At 33.2% G+C, this 26,486-nt stretch overlaps 1 protein-coding gene across 2 annotated transcripts in view; it reads right to left on the minus strand.

Annotated features, from left to right (window-relative positions):
* The window catches only part of LOC105815321 (complement factor H-like), a 103,243-nt gene that overhangs the window by 46,602 nt on the left and 30,155 nt on the right, over window positions 1–26,486 (minus strand). For both annotated transcript variants that reach the window (XM_012650470.1, XM_012650469.1), the window contains exons 7-17: window positions 24,444–24,617; window positions 21,194–21,388; window positions 20,574–20,750; window positions 13,601–13,783; window positions 12,073–12,249; window positions 10,928–11,104; window positions 9,553–9,735; window positions 9,263–9,442; window positions 6,651–6,830; window positions 1,480–1,662; window positions 803–1,012 (exon numbers count right to left, since the gene is read on the minus strand). In XM_012650470.1, the coding sequence (XP_012505924.1) occupies window positions 803–1,012; window positions 1,480–1,662; window positions 6,651–6,830; window positions 9,263–9,442; window positions 9,553–9,735; window positions 10,928–11,104; window positions 12,073–12,249; window positions 13,601–13,783; window positions 20,574–20,750; window positions 21,194–21,388; window positions 24,444–24,617 (2,019 nt within the window). The remainder of the gene's footprint in view (window positions 1–802; window positions 1,013–1,479; window positions 1,663–6,650; window positions 6,831–9,262; window positions 9,443–9,552; window positions 9,736–10,927; window positions 11,105–12,072; window positions 12,250–13,600; window positions 13,784–20,573; window positions 20,751–21,193; window positions 21,389–24,443; window positions 24,618–26,486) is intronic.

Consider the following 26,486-nt stretch of genomic DNA (forward strand, 5'->3'; position numbering starts at 1 on the left):
AATTTTTAATTATTATGGGTACATAATAGTTGTATATCTTTTTAGGGTACATGCTATGTCTTGATACAGGCATACAATGTGAATTTAATCAAATCAGGGTAATTGGGGTATCTGTCACCACAGGCATTTATCATTTCTTTGTTTAGGAACATTTTAATTCCACTCTTTTAGTTATTTAAAAATATAGCCTAACTTATTGTTGATTATCGTCACTTTGTTGTGCTATCCAAGATTGTTCATTCTATCTAACTAACTATATTTCGCACCCATTAACCATCCCCACTTTATCTTCCTCTTCCCTCCCCCCGTCCCAGCCTCTGGTAACCATCATTCTACCTTCTGTCTCCATGAGATCAATTGTTTTTAATATTTAGCTCCCACATATGAGTGAGAACATGTGAGATTTGTCTTTCTGTGCTTGCCTCATTTCACTTAACATAATGTTTTCCAGTTCCATCCATGTTTTTGCAAATGATGGATTTCATTCTCTGTTGTAGCTATGCAATACTCCATTGAGTGTATGTGCCACAATTTCTTTATCCATTCACCCTTTGATAGACACTTAGGTCGATGCCAAATCTTTGCTATTGTAAATAGTGCTGTAATAAACATAGGAGTGCACATATCTTTGTGATATACTGAATTCCCCTCCTTTGGATATATATCCAGAAGTTGGATTGCTGGGTCATATGATAGTTCTATTTTCAGTTTTTTGAGGAACCTCCATACTATTCGCCACGTAAGAGATTGCCTTTAGTGAATTGTACTGTAAACAGAATTTGAGTTTTCCTACTGTCCTCACCTACACACTGAGGTGGAGAACTCCATTTTCCCATGTAGCATGTTATCTCATCTTTATCAGATATCCCGAAACCATCTTCACAAACATAACTTAATTTATCACCATGTGGATAAAGCTTGGTTTCGACTGTTTCTTCCCTTTCGTTTGAAGATCCAGATGAGTAGATGGCTCCATGCTCTATAGGAGGTGGTTGAGAACATGGAACTTTTTCTAGAGGAAGAACAGAAATCAAAGGGTCAAGCACAAATAAAATGAATAAATTGAAATATAAAATCAAATGCTATTTGGGATTTTAAAATAGTGTATTTGAACAAATAACCTTATTTACAAACAGAAAATTTTGGAAACTTGCAAGGATATGTGGTTTTATAATATTTATGTTACCATCCTCTTGTTCAGTATCCTCTCCATTAATGCCCTATACATCATGGGGAGTAAATTATGTATAAACAAAAATATTATCTGATATTTACATAATATCTGAAAGATTCGGGCTGTATTTTGTCCACAGGAATGGGAGTGAAAGAATGGTGATTGATTTATGTGTCTAGATCATAATTTATGGTGTCAGGATAAAGTAATAGAGAAAGATCTTCATCTGGTTTGTTTACACAAAGCACAGGAGAATATTGATCTCATTTGAAAGGATTTTGTAAAGCAAGTTATACACTACTGACCAGCACATTGTGGTATTGATTGCCATCTTCCGTCTTGGCATAAAATTTCTTCTCCTTCCTGAATTAGGTAATTTTCTTGGCAAAGAACAGATACTTTTTCTCCATCCTGATAATTCAATGTGGTTGTCATATTCTGAGCATTGGGAATCTGAGGTGGAGGTGGGCATAATTGTATCTGTACATCTAAAAAATATTAAAATTAGACTTCTTGACTAATTTTAAAATATTAAAGGATAATTTTCAATAAATAGAAAAGTCAATAACTTTCATAAATGATCATATGATTCTTATGTTCTATGTTTACATGTGTTATACGTTTCAGCTTGTATACCAGTTTAATACTATCATCTTTTCAATACTATAATCTTCCTTGTATTTTTGTCCATCTATTTGTTGTGTAAATAAACTTGCATAATTTATAAGCAAGATTTTTAATTATTTCTAATCTTTAGGATGTTTTAACTGTATTATACATTCTTAATAAGAAGCATTAAATAAAAACTGATATCAGGGTCTTTTTAGAGAGATATATGATCAAATGACCCTTACAAGATAGTTTGCCAATGGATGCTGATTAGCCAGAGGAAGAATTGCATTTAGTTAATAATTTGGTACTGATACCTAGCCAATAGAAACAATAGATATCTTCACTAATGAGTTATAGCATGCTATTCAAAGTTGGAAACTCCCTGGAACTGCCATTTATTAGCTTATCTACACTCTTTAGGGGTATATTATTGATGATATGCACTCAGTTTAATGGATTACATAGGCCTAACTTAGTTATATGATCAGATATAAAAGTCACCTCTCTAAACGTGTGTGAGCTCCTATTAAACTGAAATACCGCAGAATTATCTCGTTGGGTTCATAACCTGAAGATGAAGCATGTCCTGTTTGACTGAGGGAGGCCTCTGGATTTACCTGGAATCATTCAGATCTCTCTCTAATTTCCTGAGTTCGCTTTCTCCTATTATACCATATATTTTAATTCATTAAAGCTTTATATAAGTGTATCCTGTGAAGTCTTGTAAATTCTTTCAGTAGTCTGACATTTTGTTATGAATTTAGGAAGACATTTAACCAAATAAACTTCATTAACGATTATTAATAACTTCACGTTTTCTATTTTTGCCTATGGCAATAAAAGTTTTTCACATTTTATGAACAATATTTTGTCTTATTTCTGGTTTAAAATATTTTGACATATTTTTAAATGTATTCTCATTAATTTATTTTCTTTACTTATTAAAGATAAATTATTTATGCTTAAATGATTCTTTCCTTCTATGTTCTTTAGTGTATGTTGTTTTCTACCTCTACATTGTAATAGATATTGCTTTTATTTTGTTCTTTGTTTTCTAATGCATGTTTTTCTAATGCATGCTTTAACTATATCCTATTGATTTTGATGCGTACTGTACTCATTGTCATTTGCAGTATTTTGTGATAGTGTGTAACTGAGTAAGAAGTTGTTTAACAAATTTGAGAGATGGGCATATAAGGTGAAGAACATTGTGACATACTTTAGCCTACATCTACCACTAGAATATATGCATATTTTTATGTGAAAATAGAACCATTACCAAGACAAACTGTGTGCTGTGCAATAAAAAATAAATAAATTTTAAAATATTGAATCATACAGTATTCTATAAAAACAGCATTAAATTAGAAGCCAATAAAAATAAGCTATATAGAAATAAATGGAAATTTTAAAACAAATTTCTAAATAATTGTTGAGTGAAAGAACAACTCACAAAGGAAATAAGAAAATATGTGAAGTGGCAGATCAATTAATAATATGTACTTATACACATGTATGTAACTTTATGGGACACAGCTAAAGCAGTACTTAAAAATGGAGCTTTAAAGTTTTATATTTTGAAAGTATGATCATTTAATTCCTTGTTTTAATTTTCCACCTTAAGAATGAATAAAGCAAAATTAAAATCAACTCATTAGAAGGAATAAAACAATAAAATAAGTGAAAAAGAGAAAACTGACAAGAATAGAAAAGAAAGTTAGAAAAGCTAACCATAGTAAAATATAAGAAAGCTAAAAATAGAGTAAATGTAGAAAATTGAGAGGATTAAAATTGGTTATTTGAAAATATTAACAAAATTGGGAAAAAAGGAAATTCATCACCATTAGACTAGTCTTACAAAAAATGCTTAAGGGAATGCCACAACCTGAAGTAAAAGGATGACAATTACTATCATGAAAACATGTGAAAGTATGAAACTTACCAGTGGAAGTTATTCCCTAATCAAACTAAAATATTTTAGCACTGCAATGGTGTTATGTAAATCTTTCAAACCTCCAGTGTGTCTAGTAACGTGCAATATATAAATATTTTATGCAATATGTAAAGACGTAAATTAAGCCAATAAAAATATAAATTGTGGGGGGCAGGTAAAAGTCTAGAGTATTTTTATGCAACCACAGTTAAGTTGTTAATCGGCTTAAAATTGAAGATAGTGTATTATAAGTACAAGATTCCTTATGGTAGTCCCATTGTACCAAAAAAAAAAAAAAAAAGAAATTACAGACGACACACAAACCAGAAAGGGAAATGAATCAAAGGTTAGCACCACAGAAATCACCAAGCCACAAAAGTAAAGAATCTACAAAACAATCAAAAACAATTAACAGATTGTCACAAGTAAATCCTAATCTACCAATAATAATCTCAACTAAAATGGACTAAATCGCTCAATTAAAAGACAGAATTGCTGAATGAATCCAAAAACATGACCCCAGTTTCTTAACTTTTACGCTGCCTACAAGAGACCACTTCAACTGTAAGGAAACACATAAAATAAAAGTGAAGACATGGAAAAAGATATTCCATCCGAATAAAAACCAAAAGAGAGGAGGAGGAGCTATGCTTATGTCAGGTAAAATAGAGTTTAAATCAAAAAAGTTAAAATGAGACAAAGAAGGTCATTATGTAATGATAAAGGGATCTTTTCAGCAAGAGCATATAATAATTGCAAATATACAGGCACCCAACAGCTGAACATCTAAATACATAAAGCAAAAATTTTCAGAACTAAAGGGAGAGAGAAACCACAGTACAATAATAATGGGGGATTTCACCACCTCACTTTCAGCAATGGACAGATCATCCAGACAGAAAATCCGCAAAGAAACAGTAGATTTAGACTGCACTCTAGACAAATGAATCTAAAAGACATTCACAGAATATTCCATCCAACAACTACAGAACACACATTCTTCTTAACTGCACATAGAACATCCTCCCGGACAGATCATATGTTAGGGCACAAAACAAGTCTTAACAAATTTAAGAATATAGAGATCATATCAGGTATCTTTTCCAACCACATCGGTATACAACTGGAAATCAATAACAGGAGGAACCGTGAAACTTTACAAATATGTGGAAATTAAACAACATGCACCCGAATAGCTAATGCGTCAATGAAGAAATCAAAGAGAAATTTAAAAAATTCCTGAGACGTGAAAATAAAAACACAACATACCACAACCTATAGAATACAGCATGAGTAGTTGTAAGGCAGTAGCTCACAGCAATAAATGCCTATGTCAATAAAATGAAGAGAGCTTAAATAACCTAATATTGCACCCGAAGGAGTCAGAAAAACAAGTACAAACTAAACCCAAAATTAGTAGAGGGAAGAAATAATAAAGATGAGAGCAGAAATAAACAAAAGAGAGCCTAAAATGCAATACGAAAAAAATCAATGAAATGAAGAGTGGGTTTTTTGGAGAGAAAAATGAAATTGACAAACTTTCAGTGAGACTTAAAAAAAAAGGTATGATTCAAATAAATAAAATCAGAGATGAGAAAGGAGACATTACCACAGAAATACAAAAGATCATCAGAGAATATCATGAACTATTAATATATGCTAACAAACTGGAAGACCTTACTAAATGATATAGATAAATTCTTGGAAACATACAACCTACTAAGAGTGAATCAGAAAGAAATAAAAAACTTGAACAGACCAATAACAAGTACGGAGATTGAATCACTAATAAAGAGTCTCCCAACAAAGAAAAGCCCAGGACCAGACAAATCCATTGCCTAATGCCACCAAGCATTGAAAAAAGAACTAATACCGATTCTTCTCCAACTATGCCAAGAATTTTAAGAGGAGGGAATTCTTTCAATTCATTCCAGGAGGCCAGGATTGCCCTGATACCAAAACCAGACAAGGACAAAAGAATAAAAGAAAACTACAGGCCAATATTCCTGATGAACAGAGGTGCAAACGATTCTTAACAAAATACGTTCAAAACAAATTCAATAGCTTATTAAGCACATCATTCACTATGATCAAGTGGGATTCATCCAAAGGATGCAAAGGTGGTTTAACATCTGCAAATCAGTAAATGTGATATATAGCATTAACAGAAAGAAGGACAATAACCATATGATCCTTTCAATAAACCTAACTGTAAAAGCTAAAACTATAAAACTTCAAGGAAAAAATGTAGAACACGTACACCTCACTGTATTTAAATATTATTTGTTTCCTTAAAGACTCTAAATATGAAATGTAGATAGTAAATTTGGTTTTTCTATTGCAGTGACACTGCTTTCTCTATATTCTAGACTGTCAGATATTGGTAAAACTATCGAGGGCAGTGAGGCAAGGTACCCCACAACTGGGCAGCAAACTACAGATAGGAAAAGTGGGAAGACTGGAATGATTCCTGCACTATTCAAGTGGAATTGGAGGTGTCAAGATGACTCAGCTTGTGAGACAGATGTAGGATAAACAAGTAGGTAAATAGACTGTTAGACGGACAGACAGGTAGGTAGGGTTATGTACACATGTACATAAGCAGATGTGTAACAGTTAAATCACAGGTGCATTTGTCTGCAATAAAAGAAATTAGAAGCAGTGGCACTCCAACAGTAAAGAGTACATGTAGTGTCCAGATTTTGTTTTAAAAGTATCAAGTTTATGTATGTTTTTTTATATGAAAGGTAATTAATGCACAAGATGCAATTAGTATTTAGAAACCATGTTTTCATTAGTTTCTGAATTACCTTCCAGGTTAAGAATCATTTGTAATAATAAATAGCTACATTTTTTAAAAGACACAGAGGTACTAGTTTCACAAATGAGAAAGAGAATAGATTTTTGCAAGCATTGCACGTAAGACCTTACGTGGGCAGATCAGTTCAGGGTCCCATCTTCCATTTATGCAGACTGAGTGTTTGGGTTCTGATGATTTTCCTTTACATTTGTACCTTACATTCGCGTTATGATCAAATTCCTTCTTATTTTGTGTATTGTCCTCGGTTAAAATGAGCCATGATGATTTACACTTCTTAAGTTGATCTGTTGCTATAAAATGAAAATATTACCATGAAAATACTAATTATAAGAATCAAAACAACTCTTACATAAAATAGCTATAGAGTTAATAGTAACTGCATAATAAAATTATGACTTATAAATTCCACCAATCAAGTTATTCCTGATCATACTGCATGAGATGAACTATTATGTATAAACAAAAGCCCTGCATTCAGTCCTTGAAATATCAGAAAGAATGTCTGTCGTAAAGATATTTTATACTTTGGGAACTGGAAGAGTATACAGCTTTACTGTTTTGGATGATCTACATAGTGAACAGTCATCACATGACTAAATTCAGTCCCATATTTCAAATCTATACAAATGTTCACATTCGTTTTCCTTATTTCAAACACCATTATTTTTAATCCACAATATTAAAACATTAAAATAAAACATTGTGAGAACATAAGAAGTTGCTAATTTGAATATATTTTTCAAATGAGGTACTCTAATAAATAAGAAAAATACATCTCAAACATATAGATGATTAATATTTAAGCAGATCTTTTGTGTGATCACAAAAAAAGGGACAAATACTTAGAATAAGAAATTGGGTGCTTAAAGTTATGACTTCTTTTCTATATATTAGGGTCTTTGAGGAGCTATTTTATTAATATAAGCAAATCATCATATAATCCAATAATATTATAATGCCATAATAACTTTGTGCTAGCTTTGTTATGAATTAAATATGGACTATAGAAGCTTTTTATATACTATATATTTCCAAAACTAACTGAAGATGGCATTCCTTTTTGAATTTGATAAAATATACATGCAGGTCTCTGATAATATTTGTTGTTTATGATTTTTAAAGCAGAGTCAAGTGAGGATGAACAGAGTAAAAAATGTTAAATAATTTGCCAAAGAACAGTAACGATTTTATGACGCACCCTTAAAAAAATAAAGTAGCCTAATTCAAAACACACTAGAAACTTGAGAATTAGGCCCCTTCTTAGGACGGGTCCTGAGACTGAGGAAGACAAAACAAGATATTCTGTAAGAAACGGGAACTGAAGAAAGATACAGAGTCGAGAGGAGTGGTGGTGGGGATTGTTGTGCCCTGGAATAGACTGGTTTCCGGTAGGATTTCTTTGCTTCTTGGGTTAACGCAAGCATACAGGGAGGAGGGGAAAAGCCACAGTAGTGGAAGGTACAAAACAAATATCGAGAGTGGCAAATTGGACTAAGGCCTATGATAGCTGGAAGGGGGTTGGTTGTATTCAGCTGAATATAGCTAGAAGATTAACCTTGGGAAGGCAGACTCTGACATCAGAGGAAATAATAGTTGAAGTAGTAGTTTTGATGTAAGTTAGAATGAAAAGCTGAGAGCTTTCATGCCTTATATTTCCTTGGTTGCCCCCCACCCATCTGAAATGTGGTGAAATCATTTGTGAAGATGGAAGAGGAAAAAAATAAGGTTAGGTCTTGAAGGATTGGCAATACCTGTGACAGGAATGCATATAGCAAAAATTTAAGGAATAAACCACAAGATGTATTGATTCTTTTGACAAACTTTCATTGTCTGTCTCCTTTATGTCAGCCAGTCTTCTGAGTATTGGGAACACAACAATAAGCAAAACAGGCATGAATCCCTGCTGTCTGGAGCTCTACCTTTTCCTGGAATTAATTAACCCATTGGAAGACTAAGACCAGACATACAGGAGTCTCCTTGAATGCAGGATTCAGGAAAACTCTGTGGAAGAACTCAGTTTAAGAGAAAAGTGAATGAGGGTCCTCAAGCTCCTTCCAGTTAGTCATCAAAGACTTGACCATCAAAAGGGCAGGATTGTTCACTTACAGCACGGGTCCATCAGTGGGACTTGTTTCCAGCCCCTTCCCTGACTGTCTGCCGTCACTGACCTATATGACCAGCCACGGGGACCTGTGGCCCACCCACCTGTAGCACATTAACTTCTCTTGGCTACATTTGAAACAAACAGAAATTATCACTCTTAGAAGCTTTGAGAAAGGCAAGATTTTTGTGGGAGAGTAGCAAATATGTATTTTGTCGACTTTATTTCTTTGTTTTCCAGGGCCTGAAAGAAAGAGTGGCATATAATAACAAGAATGGCATTTATGTAAAATAGTTATATTTTCTTGGTAATTGGTACTCATATATAATGATATGTCAATCTATAAGTAAAATTGAGCTTCATACATTTAAAGATAAAAATATATTAATATCAAAGAATGAAAGATTTCTAAAATTCTATTATTCCTAGGGTTTTTTTTCCTCTATAGACATATATTAAATTATAAACAACAAAAGTTTGGTTTCATTATAATTTTCATATTTTCATATGAAAATTATATTTTCAGACATATTTCTAAATTTCAAAAATATGGTTGCAAATATTGTTCTTACAGTAAAAATATTAAACCGTCAAATGTCGATTTGAGAAGTGTATTCTCACCAACACACTGAGGAAGTTCAGTCCACATTCCACTCCTGCATGTAATTGATCTGTGTCCAATAATCGTAAATGTTTCTGTGCAGTTGAACTCTACTGAATCTCCATGGTAATAGGGAGGGGAAGAAGGCTGGGCATAACCATGTTCAAGTTCAGGTATATCTCCACATGTCCTCTCCTCCCCTGTGTGAATTTCACAAAAATATGTTTATTTGTTGAAACACAATTTTCATGTTTATATAAATACAAAACAATGTTAATTTAAGTTTAAACATTAATATTTTATACATTACCAATACATATTGGCAAGGTCGTCCACTCTCCATCGACACATTGGATTTTACTAGTCCCCTTCATCAGAAATCTAGGGTTGCAACCATATTCCACCACTTCACTGTGTCCATATTCTGCTTTCTTTGTTCCGTTAAATTCTCCATTGCGGAGTTCAGGGGGTGGACCACAGGATTTTACTTGCTCTACAGTAGAAATACTATGTAAATAATAGTTAAATTGTCTGTTTTACAATTTAAAAATCCAGTAAAATGGAGAGATTTTCTTCTTTATTCCTCATTATATAATTTTTTAGCATCCTTAAACAATAAAAAAAGAATGTTGTTTATACCAGATTTATACTTCCCAGTTTTATTACTGATATTGAAATAGCATCTTGGAGGCATATTAGAAGTTTTTAAATATGTTCACTAGTCTGATATTTTAAAGATGCATGCAAATGGAGTAGTAAATGTGGTTATGAAAATTATGTTAATTTTCATATTCCTGGAAACATTTCATTGTAACTTCTTGAAAATATACCATCACTGAGGCAAGCATTTGCTCAACATATTTTAAATTGGATTAACAAATACATGCAATTGAATTGGCTCTAAGCTGCTCAAATATTGTTTAGACATACTCAGTGAAACTTGAGTTAAAGCCCAGGCTATATTAACTGCACAATATTAATGGCGGCATTGTAGGCAAAACGAAAAGTAACAAAACAAGTCCCTCCAATTTTAGCCACTGCTATGGTTTTGATGTTTGTCCCTCCAAACCTCATGTTGAAATTTGATCCCCAGTCTTGGAGGTGGGGCCTAATGGGAGATGTTTGGGCCATGGGAGTGGATATCTCCTGAAGAGATTCATGCCTTCCTTTGGGGTGAGTGAGTTTTCACTCTAACAGTTCTCATGAACTAATTAGTTAAAAAGAGCCTGGCATCTCCTCCCCACCTTGCTTCCTCTCTCATCATGTGATCTCTACACACAGTGGTTCCCCTTCCTTTTTCCCCATGAGTGGAAGCCGCTTGAGGCCCTCAAGAGATGCAGATGCCCAGTCTTGAACTCTACAGCCATCAGAATCATGAGGCAGATAAAACTTTTTTATAAAGTACCCAGCCTCAATATTCCCTTATAGCAACACAAAACAGACTAAGACAGCCACCATCTATGTATCTATGAATACTTGTGATACCTTTCTCAAGAAACAATTGGAGATTAACTTAAATAAGGAACCTGAGGTATCCACCCCCCAACACGTGCTCCACAGGTATATCTCTGACTTAATGCATTACATTATAGATGCTGGAAGCCCACAGAAAATTAAGAGAAGAAAAAAATATTAGTATTCAAAGTTCTAATTCTTGTTTCAGCAATTTAAAAATAAATATTCACCTTTACATGTTGGGATGTTAGGGGACCACCCAAAGTGGTAGCACTGAACCGAATCTGGTCCTACTCTTGTAAGTCCTGGTCTGCAGGAGAATTTCAACACGTCTCCAACTTTATAACTCTCTTTGTTGGGATCGGGAACCAAGCGTACATGTATTTTTGGAAGATTGCATTCTCTTTCTAAAAAGGAAGGTAAAGTAATTTAATGAGAATATATAATCAGTCGTTGCCAAAATAAAATTATATATGCCATGTAAAAATGAGGTAGGTACTGGGTGATTCATATACAGAGGGGCATTAGATAAACCTGTTTACTTAAAAAATTGCTGCATATTAGGTTTTATGTAGTTTCTAAATTCATATGGGACTCTTGAGAAATATTCTAATATTAAACAGCACTATATCTGTCCTAAAAATTAATTTGTAAATTCACCTTCTTTACACTGAATCTGGTTTAAATCACTGACATTTATAAAATTTAATGTTATATTTTTTGTAGTCAAAGCATAAAATTACTCTCTTACATTAAAAATACTAATTATTTAAGTGAAAATTGGTATTTATATTTCAAAGCTTTACACCTACTACTCCTTTGGCTTGGAACACTGTATATACACTCATTTTCCCACGGATTCAAGCCCTATTCTAACCCTGGAAAACAGACGGCTGATTGGCAAACTTAAAAGAGATTCATGTAATAGTCCACAGAACTGGTCAAAGTTAGAAAATAAAGAGCTACACTCAGGAAGTACAAAAATTAACACTCAAGGTAGAAGGTGTAAAGCTGAAATTCAGGAACAAAACAGCTGAGGAACTTGTAACAAACAATAATTTTGGTAAGAGGTGCCCAGTTCTAAATAATTTCAAAGCTTGCATTTTGGGTAACAAAAAGAATTATACTCTAATCACAAAGCTGTGAGGTAGATGGCTCATAGGAAACATTAATTTAATGTACTATTTTAAAGCTAGATTTCTTTCTTTGGGTTTCAAACACCCTTCTCCTCCAAGTTTGTGTTAAATCAGGAGATACCATGATTTTAAACATTGCTCCTTAAAAATGTCTCTAGACAACTCAAATTTTAAAAAATGGAACACATACAGATTTATTTTTATCCTGAAAAAAGAATTCCTGAAAAAACAGTACTTACCATAACATATGGGTGTATCAGACCAGCCGTCGTGTTCACATTTTATGGAACCTGTGGTAAGTTTGTGTCTGTTTTCATGTCTATCATAGCATTCATAGTCCAAGACATCATTGAGCTTAAACCATGTGCTGTTACTTTTGGCTCTGGCATTCTTAAATGCTGGCATATCACAAGATTCTAGTATATAATAAAATTGAAAATATCATTTCTAATGTAATTAATGAACATTCTAAGTAATTCCCATTCAAATAAGAAAAAGCTTTATTGATTAGTATATACTAATAAATTAACTACGGTATAAAAATAAGATTACCAATGATAAAATATTGTCCTGAAATAGTTACTAAAAATGAAAAGTATTTCTGCATAGCATTTTTCTCATCATTTAAACATTCTGAAAAATTTATTTGAAGAACATTTTTCTCAATTAAATTATACTTATGCATTTATGAAAATACTAGAAACAAAACAGGCCACTGCAGGTGTATATTACTTTGTTTATGGGAAAGCATAATAGCATTTTGTAAGTTAAGATGTGAGACTCATTAGTAATTATGATGTATACGTAAAAGAGAAAAATTAATTGAATAAAAAGATCAATGCATTTATTATATATGACATTTTCTTTTCCATAATAAGAGAGTCTTCTAATGACTATTGATCAAAATTTAGTATATTTAGTATAAAATGAGTTTTATATGAGGTGAATTATTTTTTTCATCAGCTGGATTTAAGATTCAATGAGGGGTAATATCTTTTTGCAGCTAGACCCCATATTAAGCATAGACATTTAAAAAAAAAAAAACAAGAACTGTATGAATGGATATTTAAGTGTTCACTTCACTTAAAGCAATTATATTAAATATTTCAAAAATAGTACTAAGAGGCTTTGGGATAAATAACATAAACTGAGTGAATTGTTCTTAGAAAATCTTTATAAATATCTAGATAGTGTGGAAGGGAAATCTTTCAACACAGCAAAAATTGTTACCATCTAGAAACATTTCTCTCTCTCCACTATCTGTATAATTGTGAAGATTTTCTAAGGGGAAGGATATCCACAAGTGGACCTATCCTACAATGTCAAGTGTATAAATTATAAAGGATAAATTATTATGCGATTATGCATTACAGATCCATATCTTCACTAAAAACATTACTCTTACATCTAAGAGCAAAGATTTTGACATAATAATATCATCACCTAAAAACAAGTATATATAATTGTCATTGAAGTCTCAGCTAAAAATAAATGAGTTTACACCAGAATGTATGTAAAGCTTCCTAAATAGTTTCTAAATCACAGGATGCTTTAAAGTGAAAAAAATAAATAAATAAAACCTTGCACAGAAAGGTGGACTGATATGCTAGTAATTAAACTTAAAAGGAAAAAAATGATATACACTTTTTTCTCAAAGTCTTTTCTTTATCTTTTCAAGTAAAACCACATCAGCCCCCTCAAAAAACAACACTATTGAACTTTTGCATATCATCTGTACAATAACAACTAACATAATAAATTACTTACTAATGCATGTGGGTTGAGCTGACCATCCATTTTGCAGACATGTAATTGATCCTGATGTTTTGCCATCTGCTGTTACATATCCTGGTTTACACTTAAATTGTGTTTGTTTATTTAAGGTATATGTAAACTGAGATTCAGAAATAAACCCATTCTCAATTTCTATATCTGATTTTGAACATGTTTCTAAATGGGATAAAATCAGGAAAAGATAAGCATATGTTCAACAACATTTTTGTAAGAACTTAAATAATATGATGATATAAAAAATGAGTCATTTGTAAGTGAAAACCTAGATAATCATAATCATCCAAGTTCTTTTGTCAAAGGAAATAAGTTAGGAGTTTCCAAAGATATTACATCAAGACCCTTTCTCAATTTTTTTTAACAAGGCAAGATTTCAAACACTTATAATCCCTTCTAAGAAATAATTAGAAATCTGTCTAATGAATCCAGAATCATACAGCATATCAGAACTCGGCGGGCAATGTGTTCTTTCCTGGGAATTTTAAATCTTGCCTAGTCTGGATATTTTAGGCAATCCCAGAACTTATTTAGCCAATTGGAATACCTGAGAGGAGGTGACGATCTTAGAAAATCTGCCAGAATAGCTGCCATAGCCTTTGGCTCCCAGAATTTGAAATGTCATCATTATGGTGTGCATCAAACCATAGGGATACAGAGAGTTCAAAGAAGATGAGAAAGACCAACACATTTATTTCTCTTCCAAGGCCAAAATGAAAATTCCTCAAACTATGTATAACTAAACCTGAAATAGTAAAAGTTACTGTTTCTGTAAACTGACTGTAAAAGTTACTGTCAATTACTAGGTTTTTTTCTCAGAACCCAGCTTCATTTAAAAATAACCCACAGAAAGGAGGAAATCAAAAGAGTAAACATTAAATATTTTGAATTCAATGATAATAAAGACACATTTAAAACTTTGTGAGATGACACTAAAGTAGTGCTTAGAGGGAAACTTATTAAATAGCTATCAAAGAAAATAATAAAAACAGAAAATTGCTGTTTACAAGAAATTAGAAAAAAGAAAGCAAACAAAACTCAATATAAGCATAAATTTTGAAAAAAAATAAAAATATGAGAAGAAATCAAATAGAAAACAAAAGAGACAAATGAGGGGAGTTTATTGTGAAGGTGACATTAAGCTTGGAGAAATTTTCCAGACAACAGCACAGGCAGAAAGAATCCAAGCAGAAAATGGCAGTCTTGCTGAATAGCAGAAATAAAAATCAGTGTTCTCAAAGACGTGGAGGTCACTAGAATTTGCAGGGCAGAGAGCCAGACAGGAAGAAACTATGGAGTGAAAGAGCTATATAGGTTTGCGCAGTAATTCCCTAAATCTGTGGCTGAATACTGACACGCTGTACAATAGGGCAAAACTCCAAGAGAATGGACAAAGAGTAACTACCAGATGAAGGACAACCACCAGAGAACAAAAGGTGACAGATTCCCGGAGAACACAACATTAGGAGGCGTTCATATTTGATCAGAGTTGAAAGATGCCTTTGAACATCCAGATCATTTAGTAAAGACACCAGAAGAAGCTTTATTAATATTCTAAACAACTAGCGCTAGGATAAATGTACCCCACACCAGCCTTAATAAAGTTCAAAAATAAGCATTGAAAAGATCAAGTTGATCTATAATAAACAACCTTTTAAACCAAAACTTAATACAGGTAATTCTCAAGGTCTTCAACACCAAATACAAAAACCTACAAACTTAAAAAGTTTCAAAGCTTGTTCTTTTAGCTAAAAAACAGGGAGAAGAGCAAGAAACAAAAAAGATTTTGGCAATATTTCTCTCACTTCCCGTACCCAAAAACCCAGTAAACCTTTTCGGCAATCCACCCTATTCCAGCAAAACACCAGTGGATAAACCACATATTAAAATTTGTGGAATGACAATGAAACAATACGAAATAAATGGCTCTTACAAAATATCTGTGTTAGGAAAGAACAGGGTTCTACTTCACGGACCTTAGCTTCTACCTTAAAACATTAGAAAAAGTCTTAAGGTCTTAAAGTCTTAAGAAGTTAAACTCAAAGTAAGCAGAAGAAAGAAAACAATAAAGATCAAAGAGGAAATAATAAAGTAAAAAAGTAAATATACCAAATGAAACCAAAGGCTTGTTATTTAGAAGATCTCTAAAATGATAAACTTTTAGACAGACTTGGGAAAAAAAATACAGATTAAAAATTGGCCATATCAAGCCGGGCGCGGTGGCTCACGCCTGTAATCCTAGCACTCTGGGAGGCCGAGGTGGGCAGATCGTTTGAGCTCAGGAGTTCAACACCAGCCTGAGCAAGAGCGAGACCCCACCTCTACTAAAATTAGAAGGAAATTAATCGGCCAACTAAAAATATATAGAAAAAATTAGCCGGGCATGGTGGCGCATGCCTGTAGTCCCAGCTACTCGGGAGGCTGAGGCAGAAGGATCGCTTGAGCCCAGGAGTTTGAGGTTGCTGTGAGCTAGGCTGACGCCACCGCACTCACTCTAGCCAGGGCCAAACAGTGAGACTGTCTCAAAAAAAAAAAAAAAAAAATGGCCATATCAGCAATGACAGAAATGGTATCACTACAGTTTTCATGTATGTTAAAAGAAAAATAAAGGAATATTATGAATAATGACATGCCAATACATTCAACAATTTGGATGAATTATCAAACTTATTAAAGCCACAACTATCACAGCTCACTTAAGAAGAAATAGATAACATGAACAAACTATATATACTGAAAAAATTGAAATTGTAGTTTAAGCATGATAAAACACAAAATATTTAGTTATAACTAAATCTAACAAAATACACACAGAATCTTTATGCTGAAAACGATAAAACACTGCTTTAAAAAATCAGTGATCTAACTAAATAAGGAGATGTATCATGTTCATGGATTGAAAAACTCAATACGGTTATACATCAGTTCTCCCCAAAATTGATCTATAAATGTATCCTAGTCCCAATCAATAACCAAGCACAATGTTTTGTACAGATGAACACACTGATTCTAAAAGTCACACAGAAAGGCAAAGGGACTAGAATAGCAAAACACCCCTTAAAAAGATAAAAGAAGCTGAAGAACTCACATTACCAGATTTTAAGACTTATATAAAGCTATGCTAAGAAAAAGGATCCATGATATTGAGGAAAGGATAAACATACAGAACAGTAGAAGAGAAGAGAGCATCCAGAAATAGACTCATATACATGAGTCAACTGCTATCTAACAATGGAGCAAGGGCAATTCAAGGGAGAAAAAATGATATTTTCAATAAATGGTACTAGAACAATAAGGCACCCAACTGCAAAATAATAATCCTCAATATATTGCTCATACTTTATACAAAAATTAACTCAAAATTGGTCACATGCCTAAATGTGAAATGTAAACCTCTAGAATAGTATATGACCTTGGTTTAGGCCAAGAGATTTTAGATGACACAAAAAGCATAATCCATAAGTGAAAAATGTGATACACTGGATAGCATAAAATTAAACACTTTTGTTCAATGAAAGACATTGTTAAGAGAATGAAAAGGAAAGCTACAGATGGGAAAACATATTTGCAAAACATCTACTCAATGAAGGACTTGTAGCGAGAATACATTAAGTAGTCTCAAAAGTCAGTAATAACGAAGCAATTAAATGAAAAGTGGGCAAAAGATTTGAACAGTCTTCACCTTAAGAAGTTATATGGATGGCAAATAAGCACAGAAAAAAAATGCTCAGCAGCGTTAGTCACCAAAGAATGAGATACCACCACACACATATTACAATGGATAATTTAATGGGAAAAAACCCCTCAGCATCCCAAGTGCTGACAAGGCTGTGAAACAATCAGAACTCCCATACATTGAGTATATGAATATAGAAAGTACACTCAGGAAAAGAGTTTGTCCGTATTTTATAAAAATAAACATATATTTGCCATTGATCCAGCAAACCCACTTCTAGATAAATGAATTTTGTTTATGTGAAAAACTAGAGGTGAATATTTTTTGGCAGCATGATTCACAAATACCAAAACCAAGCCAAATGTCCTTCAGTGAGTGAATGGATTAACAGGCCGTGGTACATGATACAGTGGATAACACTCACCCACACAAACAATTAAATAAATAAATAGACTATCGATACACTTAACAATATGAATTATGCCAATTGAAAACCAGACTCAACAGATTACGTTCTCAACAGATGTCATATATGTTACTCTCTGGAGAAAGCAGCAGTGCAGGTATCAATAGTACACAGTGATTTCCAGGAGCTAGAGGTGGACTATGATGTGGCTACAAAGGCCAGCATGAGGGATGTTTCGGCAGCAAAAAGACTGTTAACCTACTAGAGTTTGTCTTGGGCCTTGCATCACTAACGTATTTTTCAAATGTCATAGAATTGTGTAACAAAAAATAAAAATGATTTTACTATATGTAAATTTCTAAAAAGTGATACCTGGAGGATCATCAAAAATTTTGTTTTAATTAAGAATGTTAGATATAGGTCTAGTAATAGAGATTCTTGATTTAATAATCGATTTTGCCACTAAAAAATACTGATAAATCCTGGGGGTTCACTGTCTACTATGGAAGACTGAAAAAGTGGTACCAGAGTCCCCCCTTTCCCGTGGTTTTTCTTTTCACGGTTTCAGTTATCCGTGGTCGACCATCGTCCAAAAATATTAAATGGAATATTTACTATTTAGTGCTAAACTCCAAAATAAACAATTGATAAGTTTTAAATTGTGCTGTTTTGAGTAGCATGATGAAATCTTGTGCCATCCAGCTCTGTTCCACCCAGCGCATGAATCCACTTTTTGTGCAGTATATCCGCACCCCGTTAGTTACCTGCCCGTTAGTAGCTTAGTAGCCTTCCTGGTTATTAGTCAAAAAATATAGTATATATAGGGTTTGATACTATTTGCCATTTCAAGTATCCACTTGGGGCTTTTGGAATGTATCCCCCATGGATAAGGGGGACTACTGTACCTTTTGTCCCCCACAGATGAGGGGGAACTTCTGTACCTTCAGAAGCATCAGTCAAAATGGCATTACTAATTCAAGTTTACAACAAATTAAGGGCAATTGGTTTTCTGTGATCCATTGGGCTAATGTTTTCTTTTCGGGGACTATTTCAAAAGAAACCACTCAGGACACACTCCAATATATATCTACTGCACACACTCAGGTATATTTGAATTCCTCTGCTTGTTCTCTGCTGGTTATGAGAGATTTAGATCTGATTCCATTGAAAAGTTCTATGATTCACTGATGATTGAATATATGTTGATAATAGAATGTTAACACCTCGTCATGAAGATAAAGCTAAGACTTGTTAATTATATTATCACCATAAAGTAGATAAATAACCTGACTAAAGTACAGGGCCTAGCATGAACAGTAAAATAGCAAAATTCTTATTAATAACTTGATCCAGAGAGATATGGGTCACTGAGGGAAACAAAGAAAGAGAGAGAAAGAAAGGAAATAAATAAGTGGTTGACTCTGCCAGCTCCAAAACCAAAGCAAGAGGCATAACATTTGAGTTGCTTGATATCAGGAGAAATTACACATCAAATCAAGATGGATCATTAACCTTTATTTGAAAAGTCTACCAAGGAAAAAAAAAAATAATAGTATCATCAGACACTGAATGATGAGACTCAAAAAAGAGACTAATAAAGAATAAAGACAAGGATGAAAGGTCATGATTAGATATCCATACTTATTATAAACCTATATAATTAAGACATAGGGTTACTGGAACACTGGTTGAAAAATTATGTACTGACAGTGTAACATAGAGCACTCAGAATGACAGCCATTTTATACACAAATAAATATATAATATACCATATGGAAAGGTACAATAAAAGATTTCTGAGGAAATGTTGAGTTTTCCATATTTAAAAAAAGGAAATATAGTTATTATCATAAATCAACATAAAATGAATTAAAAATACAAAAAGGGAAGAGAAAATATTGTAACTTTTTACAATAAAATGCAGTACAATGTCTCTGTCTTTAAAGAAAAGTATTACTTTCAATAGAAACAAATACATTAACTATGGAAAAAGATTGATAAGTTTTAGTAAAATGAACAATTTATATTCACAATAAATATTAAAGAAAAATAGTAGCCACAGAAACAAATGCATTTGTATTACATATAATTGGAAGAGAATTAATAGTCACAATTACTAAGATTCCAACAAATAAGTACCAAAACCTCCACAAAAGATAAATTAACAAAAAGATCAAACTGCATTTCACAGATTAGAATAATTAAATACCAATTAAACTATGCATAAACATGCTAAACCCAATTACTAATAAAAGAAATGGAAATTAACACTACTATGCGATAACATTTTATAGCCACTCTCAATTTGTGAATATTAAAATGTTACATCACCAGTCATTAACAATGATGTAAAACCGGAAGGAACTACTGATACTGGAACAAGTACTATAGGAAACTTCCTAAAGTAGAACATGCACAATGTCCCAGAAGACCCGTTCCTAGTAATATATTCCAGAGAAACTCAGTGACAAATAGCTTTCCTGTAACAATGTCATATCAATGCTTGAATACATGAATGACATTTTGGCTATCATTGTATTTATTTTCTATTTTAAACTATAATTTTATAATCATTTTGAGTCAAATGATTAAGTTATTTTAATGTACATATTAATATGATAATTTAACCACCAAATATTGTGTTCAAATTCTTTTACTGTATTCGTGACTAATGTCTACTGATAGGTACGTTTATTTTGCTATACACTTATCAAGAAATATATATATCAACTTATATACAATTGAAAAAATATAAAACTAAACAGGTCCATTTGCAAAACAAGAAATTGATATAAATATTTTGCCACAGTTAACACAGATGAGCCTTAGAAAATTATAAACATGCTAGGATCTCAAAGCAGTTTACTTACTGACACGGATGCATCTGGGTGGAGGGAACCAGTCATTCTCTGTACATGTCATTGTGGTCTGCTCATTGGGAAGACTGTAGCCAGAATAGCAATTGACTTTTACAGATTCACCCTGTAAATATTTTCTTGAAATATATGGACGATACCCATTTTCCACATAATTAAAAGAACATTCTCCTAAGGACCACAAAAATGATAAATAAAGTAAATGAGAAACATAAATTTGCTCAAAATAGCAATTTAAAATTATATTTACAACGTTTAAACACGACTGCGTAAATATCCAAAAATAATGTGTATCTTAAGAAAAACTGAATCTACTACCAAATGTTCGTGCAATAAGGTATATCTATATTCAATGTTGTTTATTGTTAGTTTTTATAATTAAAATATGTACAAATTATACAGATATTCTTGTAAAGTCGCACATGTATTTCTCATATGATTTTCATGAAGACCTCTTCGTAATGGAAAAGTCCTATTTTGGTCTTTTTGCTTGAACACCTCTTCCCTTGGCCCTATTTCTGTCATACAAGACTTAATTGTAATCACTTACGTGCTCTCCTCTCTCCACTCTTCAGAAGCTTTATACATATGCAGTTGTAGAGAGATTTACTTACTGAGACATGGTTCTTTTGGTGACCATCCATCTCGTGTACAAGTAATGTATTGCCAGTAATGTCTTGAAGGAGTCACAAAATTTTGGTTACAGTGATAGTAGTACTGCTTTCCAACAGCTACTGGGAAGTATGGTCTCTTACTTCTCTCATCGTGTAGCTCTCCATGTTTTATTAGTGGAAAATCACAAGGCTTCACTTGCAATAAAAAATTAAAAAACAGTATAAATAATGTTTTACTTAATGAACAATCACATTAGAGATGAATTTTTTGACCAATGAATTATATTCCTCTTATTAGCATAATTACACTTGTTCCATTAGGGTTTCTAGGTCAACACAAAGTTATGGGACTCAGATGATGGAGATATGTGAAAAGGTCTTTGCAAATGAAGATGAAATTGTGTCTTGTGGGTCACTTGCTATATGAATTTGTATGAAGACTCTCCAGGAAGAAAACTGTACAGACCTGTTTAATGCATCCTCCTGAGTACACATATTCTAGCCCCGGCTGAGTAAATGACCCTTTGTGCTGGCTTTACCACTTAGCTCATGTCTTTCTTTTCTGTTTTCACCAGAAATCAAAGTACTGCCTTTTCTTCTCAGAGCAAAGCAGATAGCTTTTTTGTTCGTTTGTTTTCAATTAAATTCATTAGGTTTTTTTTCTATTTACTGAAGACAATGTAAGAAACATAGAGAAACAAAAAGATTTTCCTTTGATAACACCACACAGGAAAATAACATTGTTAATTCATGCCTCAAACAAGTCACTGGGGCAAGTTTTCCATTCTTTATTTAACCAGAGAAATGGACTAGGAATATTTCTTAATATCGAAATAGTTAAAATTATGTTAAACATTTATTTGTCTAATATTAATGGCAGAAAAAATGTTTTTAATGTCATAAAATATTTTAAAGGAGATGTAATATTACATTTTGCTGAGTTATTTTTATTAATATATATTGAATAATTAGATATATATCTTAAAGTGCTATATTTCTCATATTAATAGGTTTACATATAATATTTTTCAAAAATTTGCCTTTTCAAGGGATTATTTAGAAATAATCTAGTACTTTTAATACCAAAATAGTATTAGTTTTTTTCCATGAAATATGATTCTATTTCAAGAAAGCTTACATGACGTGTTAAAAAGAATTTCATCACACACACGTAGGCACATCAAATATTCTTTATCATCTTCTTCAAGTTTCTTAAATTCAGTGATCCAGTTTCTTTTTTGTGTGATTAGAGGAATTTTCCAAGTAGTTTCTACACACTTATTATATGGATTATAAACTTGGAATCTTTGTATATCGTAAATGCCATCTTTAACAAAGACTAGTGAATGATACCTCTCTAGCTGTAGTTTCTTGGCCAACAGACCATTTATTTTATAATTAAACAATTTCCCCCCCATTTATTTGAAGCTTCCAATGTTGAAATTAAAATGTTTGCTGAGTCTCTTTTTTTTAAGTAACATTTTACATTTTTCCCCACTACTTTTTAAAGATTTGGAATATTTTCTATTTACCATTGGGTTTTACAAATTTCATCATGATCTATCAAGACGTGTATCATTTAACAACAATTCTGCCTTGGGTGAGCTTGAGTCTTTGGATTTGCAGGAACTGTGTCTCCAAGAACTCAAGTAAATTGCCCATTAATTTGTAGAGCAGAGATTTGGAATCTGGTGGTTGATTTCAAAACAAGTATGGTTATCCACCTTATTATGGTGTTTCAAGAATATCAACAGAATAAAATAGCCCATTGAGATTTCTTTTCAAAAGGTACAAAAAGGAGGCATAATTAAAAATAGATATTATTATTACCATAGGCTTGAATTCCTTCACTATTCTCTCTCATTGGGCACATATGAATCTGTCTTTATCTCTTTTACAAAATGGTTCCCTGAAGCATCCCTGGAATACAACATTCCACGTGGCATTTGATCAGCACTGAGGATGGAAGGACTTAGAATGTTTGCATTCTACTTCTTCTACTTCTACCAATGTAGGGTGTAGTCTGATTAGCAGTTATGGTGGTTCTACCATAGTGTTGATTCAAATGGATCTTAAAATTGATTAAAATCTTCACTCATTTTTAGCTGTTGCTAATATGTCTGTACTATAATTTCTTTGACTCGAGTCCCGAATTTTTATAGCTATCACTGGTAAATTTTATCTTAATAGACTCAGCCTAGCACACAGGAGTGTGGTGAACCTGTCCTGATGCAGATTCACTGCTGTCATCCCCAGTATCAGTCCAATAGTGAATTTGTACTGCATTTCTCCTAAACCATCAAACTGATGGACACTAGATAGGAAGAAAAGGAATATGATTGCAGAGATGGAAAAAAACATAAAAATAGGCAAAGGAAAGATCCCACAAATAAAATTCTCTGTTAATTTGGTGGCATTTTGCTACATGGGATGGTTGTAAGAAGTTACACACAAGTCCTTCAACACTCCTCCCTCCAAAGGCTGCAGCCTAATTTCTCTCCCCTTGGGTATGCGCTGGGCTTAGTGCCTCACATGTAAAGAATCGAGATGGCTGAAGTAACAGTGTGTGAGTCGGTAATAATGGTTTCTACACGGCTTCCTCTACTCTCAGACCAGTAGCTCTGGGGAAACTTACTGCCATCCCATCAATCCATGGAGAAGCCCAGGTGGTGACACACTGAGGCCTCCTGACAGCAGCTATGTGAGGGGAGCCTGCTGGAAGCAGATCCTCCAGCCCAGCTAACCGTTCTGATGACAGTAGCCAGGGCCACTGTCCTGACTGCAGCACAAGAAGACAGTCTGACTCGCAGCTACCCATTTAAGCCATTCCCAAATTCCTACACCACAGAAACTGTGATATAACAAAGGTTTGCTATTTTAAGCAAGTATGTTTTCAGGCAAATTTGTTACAATGCAAAAAATAGTTAATGTACTGTGTGTTAAATGGCACTATTTTTACCCAGTGTTTGATTTCGGATATTGGAAAAATTTTATTAATTAGAGAAATAGACATTCATAAACATACATATGCATCAATTTAATTTTGAGTAAGAAAATTAGGTTTTCATTTGCAAAACTGTTTTCACACTATTTAAAATTGGTTACCTTGAAACGTAAAGAATATTTCTCAAGGCTTTACTTTATACAAACAATAAGATAGATATTTGGTTTTATTATACCCCTATTTTTTGTGTTTAATACAAAGTAATTTCAGAATTAAGAAGTGAGTCAAGATATGAATGGAACTTACAGCTACATCTTGGAGCAGGTACCCAGCCACTACTTGTGCACTTTGCTGTATTTCCCTGGTTTGCAGGATAAAAACCATTTTTACACTCGTACCTGATTTCATCTCCAGTTCTGTGTTTAATTCTTATAGGTGAGAAGACACCATTTGGAATATAAGGAGTATTACATGTTACTTCTGAAACAAAAAATGATATGTAGATAATGTAGAAATCAGTATTCATTAAAATTAATCAAGTACATGAAAATTAAAAAGTGGATGCTATTGATTTGTCCCTAGTACAATATAAAATAGCATTAAAATGAACACATCAGACCATTCCTGCTATCTCACTCGTATTTCCCTTCACTATATTTCTCATCTGATGTATTTGTGCCTGCTGGGCTCTTAATCCCTCTTTCCATGAAGTCATCCCATACCTCCTGGTATTCCATATCTGGAAATGACCTGATCATATATAACTTCAACTACTCCTTCCACCTTCTTCCACTTCCTTGGTGTCTGTTGTTTTCGTAAGGACCGTTTGCGAATGTTCGTGGTCTCTTCCTTCCAGACAATTGATAGGATTACACGTCCCTTTCGCTTTAAAGTAATTGTGGCCATATGATTGCATAGAGCAATGTAATAAAAGAGAAAGTAATATCTTTCACTTTAGGGAGGAAGTTTTAAAAGCATTGTGTGAATTTTTATGTTATCTTTCCCACAGCTGCTGTGATTAAAGGACATAGGAAGATGATGCCTCTCTCACCTTACTATTAATACAATGAGCAGAGTCCTGACCTACATTGGAAGTGAGCATGAATAGGAAATAAACTTTAGTTTATTAAGATATTGAGATATTTCAATACATTTTTCTTACTGTAATAGTATAACCCAGTACAGGGTTTGGAAAGCATTTTCTGTAAAGGGCCAGATAGAAGGTCTCTGTCGCAACTATGCCGTTATAGGAATAGCACAAAAGTAGCCATAACAATACATAAACAGATAGGAATAGCTGTGTTTCAGTAAAACTGTGTTTCCGAAAAGGGGGCAGGCTGTATTTGACCTGCAACCCCTAGTTTGCTATCCTCTGACTGAACCTGTCCTAATTAATAAAGCTCCTTCTCATTCCTCTCCATCAACTCTGCTATATCTCAATAATGGATCAATCTGCAAAATTGCTTTCCTAATAAAATATGATGCATTTCTAGTATTGTAGGAAAGTTATATAACCATCTATATTGGTGCCATATTGTATTTTGGACTAAAAAGCTGTGGTAAACATTCAGCATTGCCTGAAATCCATTTATATGCCTCCAATTTACTTCCTATTTAATTGTCCATAGTAAGTGACCCATAGAGTCTCCGTATTTTTTTTAAGCCACCTAACCCAATTTTTCCTTAATCAACAGATAAATCTTGCATTCACACAAAACAACAGACACTAGTAGTGAGTTCCCTACAGTGCTTTCCAACATTCCTTCAACATTAGCTGTATCTATTCTGACTTGTCGTTTCTTTTTTTTCAGTCTTTAATGGCAAGGTGTTTCTTTCAAATTCAGCTAGCTTCAAATCTTTCATTTTCCCATGGATCTTGATCTATTGTTTATTCCTTTCCTCTCTCTTACCTTACCACCCACTCTGTCTTAAGTGGATATGCAAGCTTCTCCAATTTTATACTCCTCTCAACCCTTTGTTCAAGTGTAGCTACTATAATACAGTTCTTCTGCCCTTCACAACCAAAATCCTTAAAATACCATTTTACAATTGCTATCTCCACTTTCCCACCTCCCATTTATTCTTCAACCAACCATCTCATTTCTGACACCATTGTGCTGCCACTTCTGCAATAAAAGTCACCAATGTGCTCCAATTTCCAAATCCAGAAATGCTTTGTATTCTACATACTACAGTGGCCGGTGTGTGTTATGGGCTGCTTAATTATAAAACCCTCCTGTAATATTTGACTCTGTTGATCATGACTTCTGGAAATTCTCCAGTGCCTTATATTTTTATGTTCTCCTGCTTCTCATTGTTTTTTTCTAAACAATACTTCTATTTTATATT

Source organism: Propithecus coquereli, unplaced genomic scaffold (genome assembly GCF_000956105.1).
Source record: "Propithecus coquereli isolate 6110/MARCELLA unplaced genomic scaffold, Pcoq_1.0 Scaffold328, whole genome shotgun sequence".
Taxonomy (NCBI): Eukaryota; Metazoa; Chordata; class Mammalia; order Primates; family Indriidae; genus Propithecus; species Propithecus coquereli.